We start from the raw sequence: 19,689 nt of genomic DNA, 5'->3' as shown, positions 1-19,689 counted from the left end.
CAGAAGCAATGTCTAAGCTGCCATTTCGGAAGGTTTCTGTAAAATGCTAGGTGTGGTCATATGGAGGCCACGTTGTATTAACAGTCCAGATGTAAATGTAGTGAAATTCAGTAAGAGAACTCTGATTTGTAAGTGCATGGATGTACTAGAAAACTGGACATACTGGGTCTATGGCCCATCTGAAGGCAGGTATATTGGGTTAGGATGAGAAAGATGGAAAGGAAGTTGACAAAGTTGACACGCATGTTGGGAGCGGGAGATGGCACAGATGAAATTACTCTTTGTGAAAGGATGCTTGGTTGGGACCTTGGGAAACAGAATTTATGCAATGGAGTAGTTAAGTTTCAAACTCATGCTAAAATGTTGATAAGGGATATGAGAGCAGCAATGGAGTACCCAAGGAGGGAGGCATGGAAGATAGAATAAATGAACAACAAAAGAGTTTGGTGCTGAGTAAAAGGGAGATGGAAGTCCATGTCTAAGGGGTAGATCAAAGAGAGCAACCTAACACTGAAATATTTAAACCTAATCAAACATGATTATAGTCCGTCTAGAATTCATGGTCATACAACATTGCCAGAAATGTTGAATTAGAAATTCAAACAAAATGACGTATTTTTAACCAATTTGCTAAAGATCTTTTTTTTAAATAGTCCAATTAAGTTGAAAATTCGCCAGAAAGTTCCTATTATTCAGTGATTTAAAGATAACAATGTCCTCAGTGCTAAATATTAAAGCATATTTCATAAATACAGTTTTAGTATTAGATGGCAACTGGATTTTGCAATGTCGTTAATAATTTTCTTCAAATCTAACTTCGTAAAAATCCGGTATTGTGAATTAACAACATCTTTGCCTACGTTCCGTGTGAGAGCCAGTTGTTGTTCCATTTTAGATCTCATTGTTCAAAGCTGATTGTCGGAATTGCCAAGGGGAAAGAGATACTTCAAAGCTGTTATAAGCGTAATTTTTTTTGTCACTTTAAATAATAAGGCAGTGTTGGTGGAGTCCATCTGTGAATGTCAGTGTGAGGTAAAGTGATACTGCAGTAGTTTTAGACAGCTTTAATCCCTGATAATTTACTTATACTTAACAACTGACAGGCAATCTCAGTATTTTGCTATTTTAATGTAAATTACTAATGGTAAAATATCATTACAGTGACAAGTTTGATGTAGTCCAACTGCTGAACTTCAGAAGCCATGCCCCTATCTTCTTTCCTTTGCTAAAATCTGTGTGAGGCCTTGCCGTTCTCATGAAATATACTGGTTATTGGAATGAAGCCTGCAGTAAACTAATCCAGCTACCATCTCTGGGTACTTTAGGTATATGGCTGATCACAAGTTAATGGCGGTGCCTAAGATCCTATCTATTTGGTTCAGTGGAATGTCTTCAAGACGCTATTTAAAAATCTTATTTAACAGGTCATGAGAAAAAATTATTATACACTTTTTGTGCGCAAATTCTTGTAACTGATAGTCACACTGTCCCTTGTACTGAAACATGATATTGCAAGGCATGACTGTGTGAGTTATCTGGTATTAACTGGGCTGATACTAACTTGATATCCAGCAGTGGTAGTCAGAATGACATTGACTGGTTGTAGTTTTCAAACTAATTTATTGTTGATGACACTTACACATCAGAAACGTTGATGAAAATTAGTACCAACATTGTTTCCCAGGATAAAAGGAAAAGTCAAAGGAAGTTTAATTTATCAAATAAACAAATTGCTGAAGTAACTCAGTGGTAGCATCTCTGGAGAACATGGATAGGTGACACTTTTGAAGGAGTAGGTTGACGAGGGCAAGGCATAGACATTGTATGGATTTCAGCAAGGCCTTTGATAAAGTTCCGCATCGCGGACTGTTCTGGAACGTTAGATTGCATGGTATCCAGGGAGAGTAACTGCCTGGATACAGAATTAGCTTCATGGAAGGAAGGAGAAGGTGATGGTGGAAAGGTGTTTTTCAGACTGGGGACCTGTGACTAATGGTGTGCAACAAGGATTGGTACTGGGTCCATTGCTATTTGTGGTTTACATTAACAATTTAGATGATAATGTGCAAGGCATGATGAGAAGGTTTGCAAATGGCACTAAAGTAGGTGGTATTACCGACAGTGAAGCAGGATCTGGGTCAGCTGGGCAAATGGCTGAAGAATGGCTAATGGAGTACAATGGAGATAAGTGTGAGGTGTTGCATTTTGGGAAGTCAAACAAGGGCAAGACCTTTAAGGTAGGGCCCTGGGGAGTGTTGTAGAACAGAGGAATATAAGCGTACAGGCGCACAGTTCCCTGAAAGTAGCATCACAGGGAGATAAGGTGGTAAAGAAGGTGTTTGATACATGGGGAGTGGGGGGTTATAAATCGGTATTGAGTATAGAAGTTGGGATGTTTTGTTACAGTTATACGAAACTTTGGTGAGGCCGTATTTAGAATACTGTGTACAGTTTTAGTCGCCCTGCAGGGACGATTGACGAGAATTTTGCCAGGTCTCAAGGGGCTAAGCTATAGGGAGAGATTGGGCATGCTAGGACTTTATTCCTAGGAATGCAGGAGGCTAAGGGGTATTCTTATAGAGGTTTATAAAATCTGGAGGGCAATTGATAGGATGAATATACAGAATCTTTTACCCAGAGTAGGGGCATCATGAACCAGAGGGCATAGTTTTAAGGTGAGAAGTGAAAATGTTATGGGAACCACTGGAGCATCTTTTTCACTCAGTTGGTGGTGGGTATATGGAATGAGCTGTCAGGGGGGGTAGTTGAGGCAGGTATACTAACATCATTTAAAGACACTTAAACAGGTACATGGATGGGAAATATTTAGAGGGACATGGACAAAGTGAGGGCAAATGCGACGAGCTTAGATGGGGCATTTTAGTTGGCATGGACGCGTTGGGATGAAGAGCCTGTTTTCGTGCTTAATGGCTCTAGGCCTCGCCCACTGAGTTACTCCAGAAATGTAATTCATTTGTGTTTTCTTTCAAAATTGTACTACCTGAACTCAATGTCAAGATCAGTATGTAAGAACATGTATTTTACAAATAATTAAAAGATGTAAGGAGGATATTTTTCAGATTTTTGAATAGAATGACACATCTGGTGAATATGTTCTCCTGCCAGTTAGCAAAATTGAAGGAGAGGTAAAGAAGCAAGTTTAAAAAATGAGGCTAAAGAAAAGAACAGAGGTTTGAAAAACGATGCCATGGCACATATCCATGACACACATGTTCTAACGGGTAATGCTATTAGCAGATGTTGGCTGAAGTTTGAGCTGATGGAAACATGAAACACTTGCATTCATCTTTGCCACATCTGAAAAGTGCTTTACATGTAGTTAATTGTGTAATGCATATTGGAGGAGCTAGAATAACAGGCAGGATTTGCACAAGGAACTGGAGAAACAAGCTTCTCTGCTTCATCTTACTTGTCCCCACAATGTAAGTACACACATAACAAAATAGAATTTTTCGTAATTCAGTCTGAAGAAGGGTCTCGACCTAAAACGTCACCTATCCATGTTCTCTGAGTTATTCCAGTACTTTGTGTCCTTTTGAACACTGACAAGAGTTTACTTAATCACAATTTTTTGCCTATGGTTTAAGATGTTCTTCTGCCCTTACCCCCCCCCCCCCCCCCCCCCCCCAAAAAAAATGATGAGATAATGAAACCATTTTAGAATATGCCACAAGACAGGATGTTCAAAACAAAACGGAAACATTCTAAAAAAAACTCAGCTGGTGTGGACTTGATGGAAGGAAATCGAATTACCCGTTGAAAACCCACGCGGTCACAGGGAGAACAGACAAACTCCGTACAAATAGCACCAGCAGTCAGGATTGAACCCAGTTCTCTGGCGCTGTGAGGCAGCAGCTCTACCATTACGCCACTGTGCCACCCCAGACACTTCATCAGAACTGGAGAAGAGAGAAACCAAGTTAATTTTTGATAGCAGAGAAGGGAGGCGGAAAGGAATATCTCTGATGAGGTGGGACCAGACAAGTTGAAGTAGTCACTGGAGTAGTTGAGATCAGATTATGCATCTTTGTCTACAAATAGAAAAATAATAAAGTGAGCCAGCATCAAGAACTATAATTATGTATTTATTACGCCAGCAATAAATATAAAAAACAAATGCTAGAACATATGTGGAGAGAGAAACAGACAACCTTTCTGGTTAAATATCTTTCAACTGAATTTTTATATTATTTATTCCTCTCCCCAGGCCAAACCACAGTCAAGGTATCAATGAGACTTTCAAAAGCTCAGTTAAACACATGATCCAAAATCAAACTTCTTCTATGATACATACAAATCCAGAGCACTTTCTTCTCAGCATCTAGTTACTTTGAACGAATGAAAGTGAATTGCCATTCTTTCTCTGGATATGCACTGTCTGTTCAGTTCAGTTTAGTTTATTGTCAGGTGTACCAAGGTACAGTGAAAAGCTTTTGTTGCGTGCCATCCAGATGTGACCCATTCAGATTGGGAAGGTTCAGTCCTGATCTTATAGAAGTGTATGAGATCATGAGGGAAATAGACAGGGTGAATGCACAGTCTTTTCCCCAGAATAGGGAATTCAAGATCCAGGGGATATAGGTTTAAGGTGAGAGGGGGAAAATATAAGAACCCGTGGGGCAATTTTTTCACGCAGAGGGCGGTGGGTATATGAAATGAGCTGCCAGAGGCGGTAATTGAGGTAAGTACTATAACAACATTTAAAATACATTTGGACAGATACATGGATAGGAAAGGTTTAGAGGGATGTGAGCCAAATGTGGGCAGATGGGACAATGGGATATCGGCATAGGCAAGTCGGGCTGAAGGGCCTGTTTCCGTGCTGTGTGACTAAATGGCTCTATGGCTCTGAGGGTGCAAATTATTTGTTTTTTTTATTTTGAGAGAAAATGTGACTTTAAAGTTGAATATAAATTTCTTTTTTTTAAGGGAGGTCACATGTCAACTGGAAAATTCTCACTCGCATCTCTGCCAAGTCGAACATCATTCTCTGAAACATCTGTATCAAATCTCCTGTGAGTACAATGCATTGTGTTTGCATGAATTTCATCCTGCACTTCAGAGCTGGAATTTCCGCTATTGTTCAATTTCTATTCAGAAATATTCTAGGCATTCAGTCTTGTAGCCTACAGTCATTTCTTCCTTTGGCCATGACATGAGGGAAGAGGGGGAGAGAGATGCATCTACACTCAGCAACTTGAAAAAAGCCATCAAGTGCCGAAGATTTCCATCAACAGTTCTAAAGTCATGTTAGATTTTCAGTTAAATTAAATCTGATTTTTATTTTTGACTAAGTGGATTTTCCTTTTGGTCTTCAATGCTAGAAGTATATTGAACATTAAAAGTGAATGACCTCTATAGACAGAACATAACGTTGAGGTTCATTTAAAATAAAATCTGCTATATGAGTAATGCGGGGACTGAATTATCAATGACTGTTACAAGCAATATCGACAGATAGGCTCGGTGATTAGTTTCCAGTCTTTTATTGAACCATGTCAATGAAAATATTATTTACCACTATCAGATTCTATTGACTTTTTTTTCATGACGACCACGCACTGATTAAATAGCTCAAAGCGCTGTTTAATGATTCAGAGAATGAATCATTAAGAAAACTGTTTAAATCCACAACGTTGTCTTTACATAACTTTGAGTAAACAGGTTTTATACAGTGCTGAACTTTCTAATGATCCGGACCATCTGTGCACCATTTTTATCACACAATCCAGATGGTGGTCTCTGAAATAAACAGGAAATTAATACCAATAGATATTATGTTTAAGTGATGTTCTTTAATGCCTCAGTACAGAAGGGAGAAAAGATAGATGTTATCACATTTCCCATGTTTTTCATTGAAGTATCTTTATGAGGCCTTCAGTGTGGTAATATTTCTATCATTTTTAAACTGAATCAAACATTAAAAAGAAAAAATAACTTTTGCAAAAGGTGATACGTGTGCCTTTTTGTTTCTTACATGTTTTATTCAATTTATAGTCTTCAGCCTTCCACTAAAAAAATGCCTCGGTTTAGACAAAAGAAAATGCAGCACTGTATTCTACATGGTGCTTTAGAGATTGATTTGCTTCCAATTGAGTTCTGAGGAGTGGAAGATGCCTGATATATGTGAAAATTCCTTTAATATGAAGTGATCATTGTGCACACAGTATTACACTGATTATGAAGCAGCAAGTCTACTTATAGAAGACATAAAGTACTGGAGTAACTCTGTGGGTCAGGCAGCATTACTCCGGCACTTTGTGTCTTCCTTTATAAAACAGCATCTGCATTTTCTTGTTTCTACATGCCTACTAGTAAAGTGTGTCCTGATCATTTAAAATTACTATTGTAAATTACTTTGGATTACAGTACATATTGTTTTGTGTAGTTTCCATTTTCTCCTTCTGGTTTTATAGCTCCTGCTTTCACTGTAAGGCAAAGTAGGTCTTAGACGTCTCTGTGTTTGCTGATGTCCATAGCCTACCAGAGATCTCAGACCTCCTTTCATGGAGTTGCCAGTGGAGATCACAATCACTAGCCAACTGGGCCAACTCAATATATTTGAACAGTGACAATATATTTAAAGAAAAAGGACATTGGAGTTTAATTTTTGTGCATTCATTTTGTTTTTGTATATATCAGGAGGGAAAGCGGAAGTGCAGTGTGTCTAGACATGCAAGTAATTGACACAGTGAGGAGCGGCAGAGATCGGGAAGACACAGTAATGCACCATGTTTTAAGAGGGAACCTGTACAAGCCTCGGAAAAGGGTAAGATACTTTCATAACTATGTTGAAAAACAGATCAATTTACCCAAGGATAGAGGTAAGCAGATCAGATTCAGATTCGGATTCAGATTCAATTTTAATTGGTAAGCACCCAACTAGTACAGAATTCCTCACAGCGCCAGGGATCTGGGTTCAATCCTGACCTCAGGTGCTGTCTGTGTGGAGTTTGCACCTTCTCTCTGTTGGTTTCCTCTGGCTGCTCCAGCTTCCTCCCACATCCCAAATACCTGTGGGTTTGTAGGTTAATTGGCCATTGAAAATTGCCCCTAGTGTGTAGGGAGTGGATGAGAAAATGGGACAACATAGAACTGGTGTGAATGGGTGATCGATGGTTAGTGTGGTCAGTAGGTCGAAGGGTCTGTATCTCTAAAACTAAAAATTAAAAGAATGTCAGACCCACTGTCAGTTAGCTGATTGAACCAGAGAATGACAGGGATGCATAAATGGCCTCAGTGTCCCAAAATTAGGAAGAGAAAAATTTGTTCAAATTCTTTCATCTGATTGCTCTCCAATTGGCTGTGCTGAAAAATATAGAAGAGATTTTTGTTTCCTTTCATATATGAGTACAATGCGCAACTGTGTAAATGTGTCCAAATGTATTCATTCAAATGTCGGAATTGTTGAAACTTAGGGCTGTGATTCTTTAATCGGTCCATGGCATAACTTGTATGAATGCTTCTGTTCTTGGCCATTTTGAAAAGTTCCCCTCTCTTATCCAAAGCATAAAATTAAAGGAAATGTACATAATGACATGAATGCAGAGTGTAAGTGGAGAAGCAGCACATGCTGAATCAATTACCATCTGCACAGTTAATGCATTTTGACAGTTAATAACTTTTTTATATTGTTGGCACTCTCTGTGTGTGCCTCGGTTGTTGATTTTATTATGATTGATGTCTGATCCATGCCGCACCAGTACCAAGGTAATTACAGTCGGCACTTCATGGCTCAAGGCGAACAAGAAAGGCAAGAAAGGGAGGTTTTCCAACGAAACATGAGAAGTCGTCTCGAGTCATTCAAATCCACCAAACATAATGTCTACCCTTCAAAGAACAAATGCAGACATAAAAAGGAGCACAAATGTCAGAAAAAGGCAAGTTTCTTTGCAGTTGCACAAAGTTCGTTTTATACTATAAGGCCAAGGAATGTTTTTAGGGGTAAAACGTCTTTCCACATCTGTTGTTACAGGAACAATAATCCACATGAAAGGGGATTGATTCTTTAATTTTCCTGCTCTACAGGCATATTTTATTTCAGTGAGTGGTAAGCTGAATCATGTATGACAGTGCTCCAGGCTAAAACAGTTTTGAAAGACCTTTCTACATTGGATTCAGTTTTAGTTCCGTTTTGTTGGTTGATGGATTTTCCATTTTTTAAAGTTCCTATCAAATGATATCATATTAAGTACAGATTTATTCAAATACATTCTCCTCAATTTGCTTATTATCTACCACAAGCAATCAAGACTTTGCACTGCAGTCTGTAAAGGTCTAATCAACTCTTGGTTGAATATATATTGTGAATATTTTATAATCTCAAGATAGTCTCAACTGGCAAGCTTCTGTTTCCAAGATTAAACAACCGAACTTAAGAAGACTTTGTTCACATTTTCCTTCTGCTCACTTTTAGTGAAGGTCTCTGGGCAAAATAGGACAGGAACAGAAAATTCTGGAAATGCATGGTAGGTCAGACTATATCTGAGAGAAAATAACATGGTAACCATTTAACCCTTTCAATTTTGTGAACAATGATTAACTCTGTCATGGCTGACTAATGCCTATTTTTTTTAACACATTTGAGTCATCGAGAGAAAATATGGAAGGATAATTTTAACCTAACTCACTGATGGAAAACTAATGCAATCATATGGATTTAATACTGCCTGATACTGATTTCAACAGGGAGTGAAATTGGGCAGAGCCTAAAAAATATTAGTTTTATAATTGGCAATTTTAGGTTAAAGTTGCCTTGAGTCTTATTTGACTTCATATTTATGTAATTGACTATATTTATATTGCATCTCAATGACTTGCATTCAGTCTGCCTTCTGAAATGTGCATGGTAAGTTTAACACTCTATTCTCTCACTTTGTGCCATTGGAAGCCTTAACATTTTATCACAGAATGCTCTAATGGTCCTTGAATTTGATAGAAATATTCAGCACTAACCTTTTTCACTGCAGAATCTACCACACAACACACTAACAGATAAAACATCAGTTTGAAGTTCATTTCTTCTAACATCGAAGTATGCGGTACAAATAATGAATAGAATTATGTTCTCATTTTTTATGTTAAATTGTTGAGTTCAAGAAAATCAGTTATCAGCCTGCATCTGTTTTACTTCCAACTTCATTTGGTGCCTTTATGTGGTTTCCAACAGAGAGTTGTTGAAGGTGCAAATGGCCAAGTACCTAATGATAAGTTACAGCGAAATGTCAGCTGGCATGATACAAGTAAGTGTGTGATTGATTAATTTACTTACAATTTAAAAGAATGCTCTTTCCCTGCACATGATCTTTATGTGTCGTTCTTTGAAAATCAAGATATACATTGAAGCATTTTCCTTAAATTTCCCCTAACGAGTTTGGATGTTCAACCAAACTCCTTCAATAAATGGCACCAATAAACTGGGAGGTGACCCTGTAATTCAATATATACCCAGATGTTGCTGCAGATAGGGGTTGTTGTTGGGAATGTATTAGGATTTCCTTATGGATAAGGCTGGGTAACTCAAATTTTTTTTTTCTAGTATCCCATTTAGCAGGGGCGGAAATCCCGGGGGGGCCAGGGGACACACGTCCCCCCCTGTTTTGAGAGGTGGGGTGGATCCCCCCCATTTTTTGTAATCCGGATTTTAAAACCCAGTGAAATCTCCACTTTCAGCGAGACAGTGGGGGTGGGACTGCTGATCGAGGGCGCCGATTGGATGAGAGAGACGTCGGTCAGCAGGCAATGGGGGCGGGACTTGATGATTCAGCGCGACCATTGGAGGAGGGAGGAGGGGGTTGGGACTGAGGATAGAGTGCGGTGATTGGAGGAGGGAGACGTGCCAAAACACTCTCGGCACAGACCTGCGCCTCATCCACAGCCAGGATCGATCCCGGCTCTCCGGCGCTGTCCCATCCCCACGCCCGGGGGTGGCCAGAGACGTCGGGAGCCAGAAGGGAGCTGTACCCCCAGGCCCACGGGCAGTGCAGAGAAGCAGCGCAAAACCCAGCTCAACTCTGCCTGTCCCGTCAGGTTAACCTACAGCCCTGCCTGGACTTGCGGGAAATATGGCCCAGGTTTACAGCCAGCGCGGAGAAGCAGCACTGGTGTCCCGTCAGTCCAGGCAGGGCTGTAGGTTAACCCGGCGAGACAGGCAGAGTTGAGCTGCATTTAGCGCTGGATTGAGCCTCCGAAGCCTCGCGTGTGTGTGAGAGTGTGCATGCGTGCGCGGCCGCCAAAAAAATGTGTCTCCCCTGTCTCCCGCTCCCCTCCATATTTTGATAGTGATTTCCTTGCCTGCCATTTAGGAAAAGGTTTATGCAGATAAAGACTGGATTCCCTCTTTCCAGCAAAGCCTTTTGGAAATATTATTGAACACGTGCAGGATCTTTGATCAAATCAATCCATGCCTGAAGAACAAGCCAAAGTCTAAAGAGTAGTAGCCTATAGTCGTTACCTATATAGTGAAGAATCTAATGTTTTCTTTCTATTCACCCAAGCTCCAGTTTTTGTGGAAGTTGACTCAGAAGATGAAGAAAAGAATAACTCTAAGAAGGTAAAAGAGCAAGAGGATGATGAGGGCATCACCTTCATGGCACTCAGGGTGGATGAGAATGTACAAGAAAGAAAGATTTCAGGTACAAAACAGACTTGTGAACCAAATTGTACGCTGGCCCTGATATTTACAAGCAGGGTTTGAAGGAGAGCAGAATGGGTGAAGAATCCACCAAGGCCGGGTGTGGAGGACCTGGCAACTCATTATCACTTTGTTGTTCTCTTTCCTCCATAGCTGGCAACCAAAATGACGCAGAGACACAAGGGCTTGCAGATGCTGGAATCTTGAGCAACAAAAAACAACTGCTGAAGGGACTCAGCGGTTCATGCAGCTGGCAATCATATGATGCTCTGGCTGGTGGCTGGTAGGGAGATTAGTGCAGCTGAATACCATCAGAAAGGGCGGGTCAACAATCAAGATAGAGATGGTGGGAAGGGAAGTAGAGGCCTTCGGAGCTGATGAGGCTGGAGAGTGAAACTGTAATTATTAGAGGAGCTCTAAAAGCCCTACATGGCCCAAAGAAGGTACATCATTTGTAGGACATGCATTTCCCTCGGGCTTTTCCTGGGAAATCTATGCATCAGAGCCCAATTTAAAAGCACCTCTCAAGAGCAAGACACTCTAACAAGATGTTATTCACTTCAAACATAATATACCAGTTGGTTAGAGGCCCATTCTCCATAAATCCAATCATTGTATGCCCTTTAATATGAGAATGTTGGTGCTGATTAAGGGGTAAATCTACTGAAAGGAATAGGAAAGCGAATGTAATTTGTCTGTGCTGTGAGGGTGCTTTTCACAAAAAGAAAGTTTAAGGGAGAAAGGGAAGTTAGGGAAGCAGTGAGCCACAGGGTCATACATCGTGGAAATATGGCATCCTATGAAGAATGGTAAATTAGATTTAAAAGTGGCTACATTGCAGAAAACTAAGTGTGGCAGATGTGTAACTATGAGTAATATTTGAAAAGACTGGGATTGTTTTCTCTGGAATAGGAAAGGTTATATGAATTCTTGTCTAAGGTGAAAATCATTGGCAGGAGGGTTTGATAGGACAGGGTTTTTTTGCCTGGAGAGTGATAGGTATCTGATATTCTTTGCCTGAAAGTATGATAAAGGCAGAAAACCAACACGTTCCATGAGTGGCTGGACGCGCATTTGAAGGGCTCTGGCCTGCTGAGTTACAGGTCAAGTGCTGGATGGGTGGAATGAAGTTGGCTGGATGTTTCTTGATGAACCCAGAAACAATAGGATGAAGAGTCTCCCTCTGCGTCATAAGTTGTCTGTGATGCTATAAGCACTAATTTATGACAAAAAAGGCACGTCTTTACCCTCAGGGAGTCAAAGGCAATCCTAACACATAACTCAACTGTCGTATTAGTTTATCCATGAAATGTTTTGCGTCATCAACAAAGACTTTGTAATAAACCTTGTGGGGTGGGGTTTGAGATATTTTTAATTGTGTTAGATATTCCAATATAAAACTATTCTTTCCAAAAGTAGTTCCAATTACTGTTTAACTAAATGCACAGAATATAATTTCACCAGGATCCCATTCAGCATGGTGCATCTGCCTTAGCCCAGCGTTCCTTTCCCAAACATGAAAACAGCTTTATTAGAAATAACTTTATTTCTTTATCGTCTTTTGTAAGACTTGATATGTGGAGCTGTACTATAAGGTACATATATGTAGCATGGAATCTTTCAGGCAGTTTCCTGCCATATGGCAATTAAGTTTCCTCTGAATACAGTTTTCCTAAATTAAACAGTGCAGAATCAACAGTGGTCAAACTTTCAAAATGGTGATGACAGCAACAAATAACTCTCAAAAACTCCCGACTCATCCATTTGCTACAGTGTGCAAGCAAGACCGAAGTATTGGTCATAAGGTACAATCAAAATATTCCCAACTTTGAACTTATATGTTGACTGTAGATACCTTTGGAAGGCTGAACATTAATTGGCTCTTTACCATTCTCTTGGGTTTATTTTGCTGCAGTAGCTGTGAAATGGGGCGAGAGCCATTTTTTTCATCATGAGCTGTGAACTTGCTATTCATAAACTGGTCGCAGGTCCAGCACACCTTCCCCACAATAACCCCAATCTTCAACTTGAACTATTTAAAAGGATCATTGATGTGGGAGAGTGAAGAGCAGGGGTAGAAGGACCCCGAGTTGGAGGTTCAATCCACAGCATCATCTTGCCCATGTCCACTGTGCCATGTACCTCTCATACCAAACCAACGGATGACTGCATGAATACACAGGAAATCCTTTAACCCAGAAGTTGTGAAAAATGTATATTATATAAAAATATAACTTTAAACAAATAGATGGTCTCAATTCTATTGGTCCACCATCCTGACCCAGTCTGGCCTGTATGTGAATCCAGACCCACCCATGTGCTCTTCAGAGACAATGAGGGAAGGACAATAAACACGAGCATTGTCAGTGATGCTCACGTAAGTCCAAATCTTGATGGACAGAAATTGTTGATGGACAATGAAAGTATATTGCATGTTATGTCTACTAGTGCAGCTTTTGGAAAATGGGAATTGGTAATGTTTGCACAATCATTGACCATATCTGCGTTGCCATGGCATTCATTTGCTTGGACCCTTGCTATTGACATTGACCTCAGTCGTTCTTCCTCGTGCCACTCAACTATGACCCAGGAGAATTTCTTAACCTTGTGTAGGAAGATGAACCTTCTCCTTCCCCTTACCTCTACCAAGGCCTCTAGAGCTACATGTGAAGGCAAGTTTGCCCCCTCACACCTATAATCTGCCATGGCTTCCAGCTTGCCCCATTAGTTACAGCTTGCCCCATTAGAGCACCCTTCTTTTAGGAGTGGAAGTCATGGTTTTAGGCAGTTCTTATTATCTTTATTTGCTGCCTTTAGCCACTTCAGAAATTTGATCCCTTGGATATAAGCTAGTTAAACCTGACCAAATCCTGATTATGTTTGGAGCACAAATTTTGTACAAATCCTATGTCACATCAAAAGGACACATTAATTATGCTTCTCTATTTCAGATAGCAGATGTTTTCTGTCACTTTCCAACTTTTCCCTTTGCTGTTTTATACCACTGCCACCAATTAATGTTGCATTATTTGTTTTAAGTCAAGCAATAGGTCTCACGTTTTCTTTTCTGGTGTTAAGTTCTTTTGAGGATAACTCAAGTCTTGTTTTAGTCACCAGCCAAATCAGTGATGGCACAGAATCGGAGATTTACAAGAAGGATCCACCTTGGAAGTTTCAAAATGATGAACCCATCCTTTCACAGAGTGCTCAGCTAGTGCGGCCCGGTTACATTCATCTCCACGAGATCAGAACTAACTCAGCAGACTCGCAATTGTCCACTGAAGCAAAAGAGCAACAACAAACAAATCAACAGTAAATAACGGAATTATCAAATACTTCCTTCTGCTGGTCGTCAATTATCTTCGCCTTCTTTCCTTTCTTCAATCTGGAATACTTATACTGTCCTTTTTTAAGGTGCAATAGTTTGAGCCACTTAAAAAAAAAATAGAGCATGTTTCTGTTTGCTAACTTTCATGCTGGCTATTGACGGAAAATATAACTTAATTCACAGAGACATTGACACTGACCTTTGGGGCAGACGCCTCAAATATACTTCAATATACACAGAATTATAAATTAAGTTAATTTTTACTAAAATGAAAATCTTTCTGGACTCACTAATGGTTTGTGCACTGGTTCAGTGAGAAAATATACATTCATCTTTTCATCATGCCTTTAAAAATAGCTATGTTTAAAACACTTTTATACGCATCTTTTATTAATATACAAGCTAAAGTTACATGACCATATGTATATAAGTTTTAAGCTAGGTTGTGGAGCAGAACAGTAGTGGGGAAAACCCTTTTCTTTAGGAGAAAGGCCAAGGAAGTATTTTTAACTGGTTAATTGCAAAGCCAAACAGCAAATAAAAAGAAGGAAAGGTATAGCAGAGTGATTATGCTTCAGGAATAAGAGCTGCGCTTGAGGAACAAGAGCTGAGGCTGTCGCTGAACACGCACTTGGTCTGCCAAGGGCTACTGGTTCTCCCAGTTATTAAAACCATTTTAACTCTCCTTCCCGTTCCCATTCCCACACTGATCTTTCTGTCCTGGTTTGAGGCCACAAGCAAATTGGAGGAACAGCACCTCATATTCCACTTGGGTAGCTTACAGCCCAACGTATGAACATTAAATTCTCTAATTTTAGGTCATCTCTATCCCCCCCCTACCCTCCCCGCTTTCATCCCCCAGCTTCACAATCTGCAACTCTAACAACCTGTCCCGCACCTTTTGTTCTTATCTCTCCTTGTTGCCAGCACTGCTTTCTTCTGGCCTGTTCTTACCCCCAGTTCCTTCCCCTGTACTTTCAGTCTGAAGAAGGGTCCTGATCTGAAACATCACCTATGTTTCTGTTTCTATCCTTTTTCTCGTGAGATGCTGCTTGACCCGCTGAGTTACTCCAGCACTTTGTGTCCATCTTCTTTAACATTATCAATGTTCTCCAGGGATGCTGCTTGACCCACTAACTTACTCCAGCATTTAGTGTCTTCCATCACACTTGTTCTTATTTCGCTTTTGATGTAATTACTCAAGAGGCTTTGTGTTGACTGTATTCAGGTATATTTTCTGAGACTTTGTAGTATCTATAACTACTTGACTTTTTTAATCATCTGATAATCATGAAACATGGTGATGGTCTCTGCAGTGTCTCTTGCTTACTAAAATTTAAGTTGCTCGAAGTTGCCTCAAACTCTACAACTATTAATTTTCAACTTGCTTGCATCTTTTTCACTAATCTTGTGCTGCCTTTACTCTTATTGTTGTGCATTTATTAACAGTTTTATATTAAATGTTTTTTTTTAATGCATTTTTAGGATGCATATATGCACGTTTTTAAATGTTGTTAAAATGTACTGTTTTAAACTTGTATATCTCAGGTAATTCTGAATATGTTCAAAGCCCAAGCGTTTTCGCATTATCTCCTACTTCTGCCGAGAAAGAGTTTCCCTGGAAAGGTGATGCAAGTGATCTTTCAGCCTGTGTGTCATCGGAAACGACCAAGAATGTGCCAGTCGACTTGCAGTATGCCTGGGAGCACAGCATGTCATCGGTTGAGAGCCTGGTCTCACCTACTATGTCCGATGTAGTGTTTCAGCCAAGGACCTTGAACTTCATGTTGGAGGAATGCACAGGTTCAGCTGCCGTGCCACGGCACCGTGTTCATTTCCAGTTCCCTGATGTTTGTACTGCAGGCAGAAGGAGCGGCGCTGAGGACACCATTGAGTCTATTCAGCAGCAAGAGCTGCAGCCACTTATGTCTGCTGAAGGTGCTAACAGACCAGTTCCATCAGCTGGGTTTGTGAGTACCAGATGGTCTGCATCATTCTACAGACCTTCCTATGTCTCAGCACTGAAATCTTTGGTTACCTCAACACAACATACCATGAAACAATCTGAGAAGTCTGGTAATAAACAGACAGAACTTTAATCACATTTCTCATGCGAGAAAAACAAATATAAGTGGACAATTGCATTTTAGTTTCATGAACCATTGAATATGTGCTTTGGAAATACTGGAGAGCTCAAGCCATTTTGGGGCTGGTAATTATGGTAAGCTGTTAGCAAACTAATATATATATTGTATTTATGTGATCAGACTTTCTAATAATGTTTCTATTATGGAAATGAAAATGTTCGATCTTCAGATGTGAATGTTGGGGATGATTTCCTTGATGTGGTTACTCACAAGCAGAATAGTTTATGGTTCTGAGAGCTCCATTTTTGCTGGTGATAGGAGGGGGAGGAGGTGCGAGATACGTGCCTCACACTGATGGATTTGTATAATGGGACAGTCAAGGAATGGGATAAACAAGAAAGAGCTGCTGACTAACTGGAGGGATGTCAGAGATTATGGCCTTGCCGAAGGTACAGGGAGACTGGCCTGATATTTTTGGATGGAACCATCTGTGTATAATCAAAATAAATCTGAGGAGATTGTTCAAACAAAATATGTAATTTTCTTTCCACTGGTTTAGTACTCCCATTTTGGCAATGGGCAGTTTGGAAGTAAATAATTGAGTCTGCACCACGAGAAGATATTGCCACCTTTTAATGTTTGAAAGTAATAGAACTCCATAGATGAAAACCTACCCTTATAAACTATGCATATGGTAATCCCAAATCTCCACCTGTTTAATCAAACATTGTATTCGATGCGAAGGAAGAAAATAGTTGACAGCAGGAAAGCAACAGTGAGGCGGTTAGGTGCCCAAATGGCAAATTAAATCCTATCCGAAGAAAAGTGAGGTAATGCATTTTGAGAGGACAGCTAAGGTGGAATCCATAGAATGGTCATCATTCTGAAACGTTTAGCTTTTTATTTTCTTTCTATAGATGTGCCATGACATACTGAATATTTCTAGCATTTTTTTCTTTCAGTTTCCAGCATCTCCAATATGTTGCTTTAGAATACGCACATTCCTTCATTTATAAAAGGGAAGGATTCATGGAAAAGGTTTTATTATTCAAGATTTTGCCAATTGGAAAGGTTGTTTTTATGAGCATGTTGATACTTTCTCATGGATCGAGTGGTTGCCATTTGTTATTACAAAATATAGGTTTGTAAATTGAAGATATGTATCACAGAGATCTAATAGCATTACAGGGAAAATGAATAATTTTAACCATTCTGTGCTAAGAATTATAGTCAGAAAACGTGGAAACAAGTCTTCGGCCCAACTTGCCCTCACCGACCAACATGTCCCAGCTGCACTAGTCCCACATGCCTGTGTTTGGCCCATATCCCTCTAAACCTGTCCTGTCCATGCACCTGTCTAAGTGTTTCTTAAACATTGCAATAGTCCCTGCCTCAACTACCTCCTCTGGCAGCTCATTCCATACATCCACCACCCTTTGAGTGAAAAGGTTAGCTCTCAGATTCCTATTAAATATTTTCCCCTTCACTTTAAACCTATGTCTTCTGGGCCTTAATTCCCATACTCTGTGCATCTAAGAATTGTATAAGAATAGAGTGAATGTCCATAAATCCATGTTGAAAAGCTATATGGGATAACTTGCTTTTATTGGCTTAATGCATTGAATGCATTGGAGAATTCATACTAGCATTGCACTAAACACAACTTTGCACTAAAGTCACAACTAGAGTGATGTGTACAGATCTGGTCCCAACCTTCCATATGAAAAGGACTACCAAAAAAGAAGTGATTTTCAACTTACTTTATCCACTTCACCACCAACTTCCATCCTGCACTCCAATACACCTGGACCATTTCCGACACTTCCCTATCATTCTTGACCTCACCATCTACATCGCAGGGGACAGACTTCTGACCGACATACACTACAAACCAACTGACTCACATGGCTATCTGGACTACACATCTTCCCACCCTGCCCCCTGTAAAGACTCCTTCCTCTACTCCCAATTCCTCCGCCTATGCCGCATCTGTTCCCAGGATGAGACGTTCCACACCTGGGCATCGGAAATGTCCTCGTTCTTCAGGGAACGGGGATTCCCCTCCGCCACCATAGATGAGGCTCGCACCAGGGTCTCATCCATACCCTGCAACACTGCTCTCACAATACAATACAAATTTATTATCATTTGAGCCCCAGTGAGACTCAAACGAAATGTTGTTTCCACAGCCATACAAACAAAGACACTGTCTTACAGACATACACATAATTAAATTCACACAAACATCCATCACAGTGAAGCCACTGTGATGGAAGGCAAGTCTTTTCTCTCCCCTGTTCTCCGTGTCTCTCCCGATGTCCAAGCCCCAGGCGGGCGATGATGAGTCCCACGGCCATTTTAGGCCGCGCGGGGCGATTTACGGCCCCGCTCCCGGTCTGAAAGTCCAAGGTTGGAACCCCCACGGGCGATGGTGAGTCCCACGGCCATGAAGCCGTGCCGGGTGATGTACTGTCCCGGTCCGGGTTGTTCCAACCCCGTGACACCGGCTGGAGAAGTCCGTTGCAGCTCCGGGAAGCGGTCTCTCCCCCCCCGACCCGCGAGCTCCCCGATGTCACAGTCCACCGGACCTGCGCTTCTGCGTTGCTGGAGCCTCCGAGCCCCGGGAGTCCGCAGCAGCGACGTCACCGCCGCTCCCCACGCTCCGAGGCCGCCAGCCCCACGATGGTGAGTAGTCCGCAGATCCGCAGCTCCGCAGTCTCCCAGAGCCCCCCGGGTCGTTCAGGCTGGAGGCCGCTCCACGGTGCTAGGCCCCAAAGACAGCCGAGACCCGACAGGGAAAAAGTCGGGTCTCCCCGGACAGGGAAGAGATTTAAACAGTTTCCCCCCCCGCCCACCACCCCCCCCCCCCCCCCCCCCCCCCGCCCCCCACATTTACACATTTAAAAATACTATTAAAAACACCAAACACTACATTTAACTAGACAAAAAATAAAAAAAAGACAGACAGGCTGTAGGGGCCGCTGCAACGGGTGAGTCGCGCCGCCTCTCTCCCCATCCCCGCACTCGCAACAAGGGCAGAGTCCCCCTAGTCCTCACCTTTCACCCCACCAGCCGGCAAATACAACACATAATCCTCCGCCATTTCCGCCACCTCCAACGTGACCCCTTGTCAATTCTTCCCTTCCCTCCCGTACCACCCCCTCCCCGGGCACTTTCCGTTGCAACCGCGAGAAATGCAACACCTGTCCCTTCACCTCCCCCCTCGACTCCATTCAAGGACCCAAGCAGTCGTTCCAGGTGCGACAAAGGTTCACCTGTATCTCCTCCAACCTCATCTACTGCATCTGCTGCTCTAGATGTCAGCTGATTTACATCGGGGAGACTAAGCGGAGGTTGGGCGATCGTTTCGCCGAACACCTCCGCTCAGTCCGCAATAACCTACCTGAACTCCCGGTGGCTCAGCACTTCAACTCCCCCTCCCATTCCCAATCCGACCTCTCTGTCCTGGGTCTCCTCCATTGCCAGAGTGAGCAACACCGGAAATTGGAGGAACAGCACCTCATATTCCACCTGGGTTGCTTGCGTCCGGATGGCATGAACGTTGAATTCTCCCAATTTTGCTAGCCCTTGCTGTCTCCTCCCCCTTCCTTAACCCTCGA

At 41.5% G+C, this 19,689-nt stretch overlaps 1 protein-coding gene across 2 annotated transcripts in view; it reads left to right on the top strand.

Moving 5' to 3' along the window:
• Positions 1-18,185, top strand: part of slc9a5 (solute carrier family 9 member A5) — a 113,337-nt gene extending 95,152 nt beyond the window's left edge. Inside the window, exons 11-17 of one of the 2 annotated variants that reach the window (XM_055648521.1) lie at positions 4,951-5,036; positions 6,664-6,790; positions 7,725-7,901; positions 9,191-9,263; positions 10,518-10,655; positions 13,765-13,966; positions 15,531-15,662. In XM_055648521.1, coding sequence (XP_055504496.1) covers positions 4,951-5,036; positions 6,664-6,790; positions 7,725-7,901; positions 9,191-9,263; positions 10,518-10,655; positions 13,765-13,966; positions 15,531-15,534 — 807 coding nt within the window. In that variant the 3' untranslated portion in view covers positions 15,535-15,662. Of the gene's footprint in view, positions 1-4,950; positions 5,037-6,663; positions 6,791-7,724; positions 7,902-9,190; positions 9,264-10,517; positions 10,656-13,764; positions 13,967-15,530 lie in introns of both variants that reach the window. The other variant, XM_055648520.1, reaches the window with a different exon arrangement.
• Positions 18,186-19,689: the final 1,504 nt, after the last annotated feature.

This window comes from Leucoraja erinacea, chromosome 17 (genome assembly GCF_028641065.1).
Source record: "Leucoraja erinacea ecotype New England chromosome 17, Leri_hhj_1, whole genome shotgun sequence".
Taxonomy (NCBI): Eukaryota; Metazoa; Chordata; class Chondrichthyes; order Rajiformes; family Rajidae; genus Leucoraja; species Leucoraja erinaceus.
Note: the sequence above shows the minus strand (reverse complement) of the source record. Positions and strands in the feature narration are given on the sequence as shown.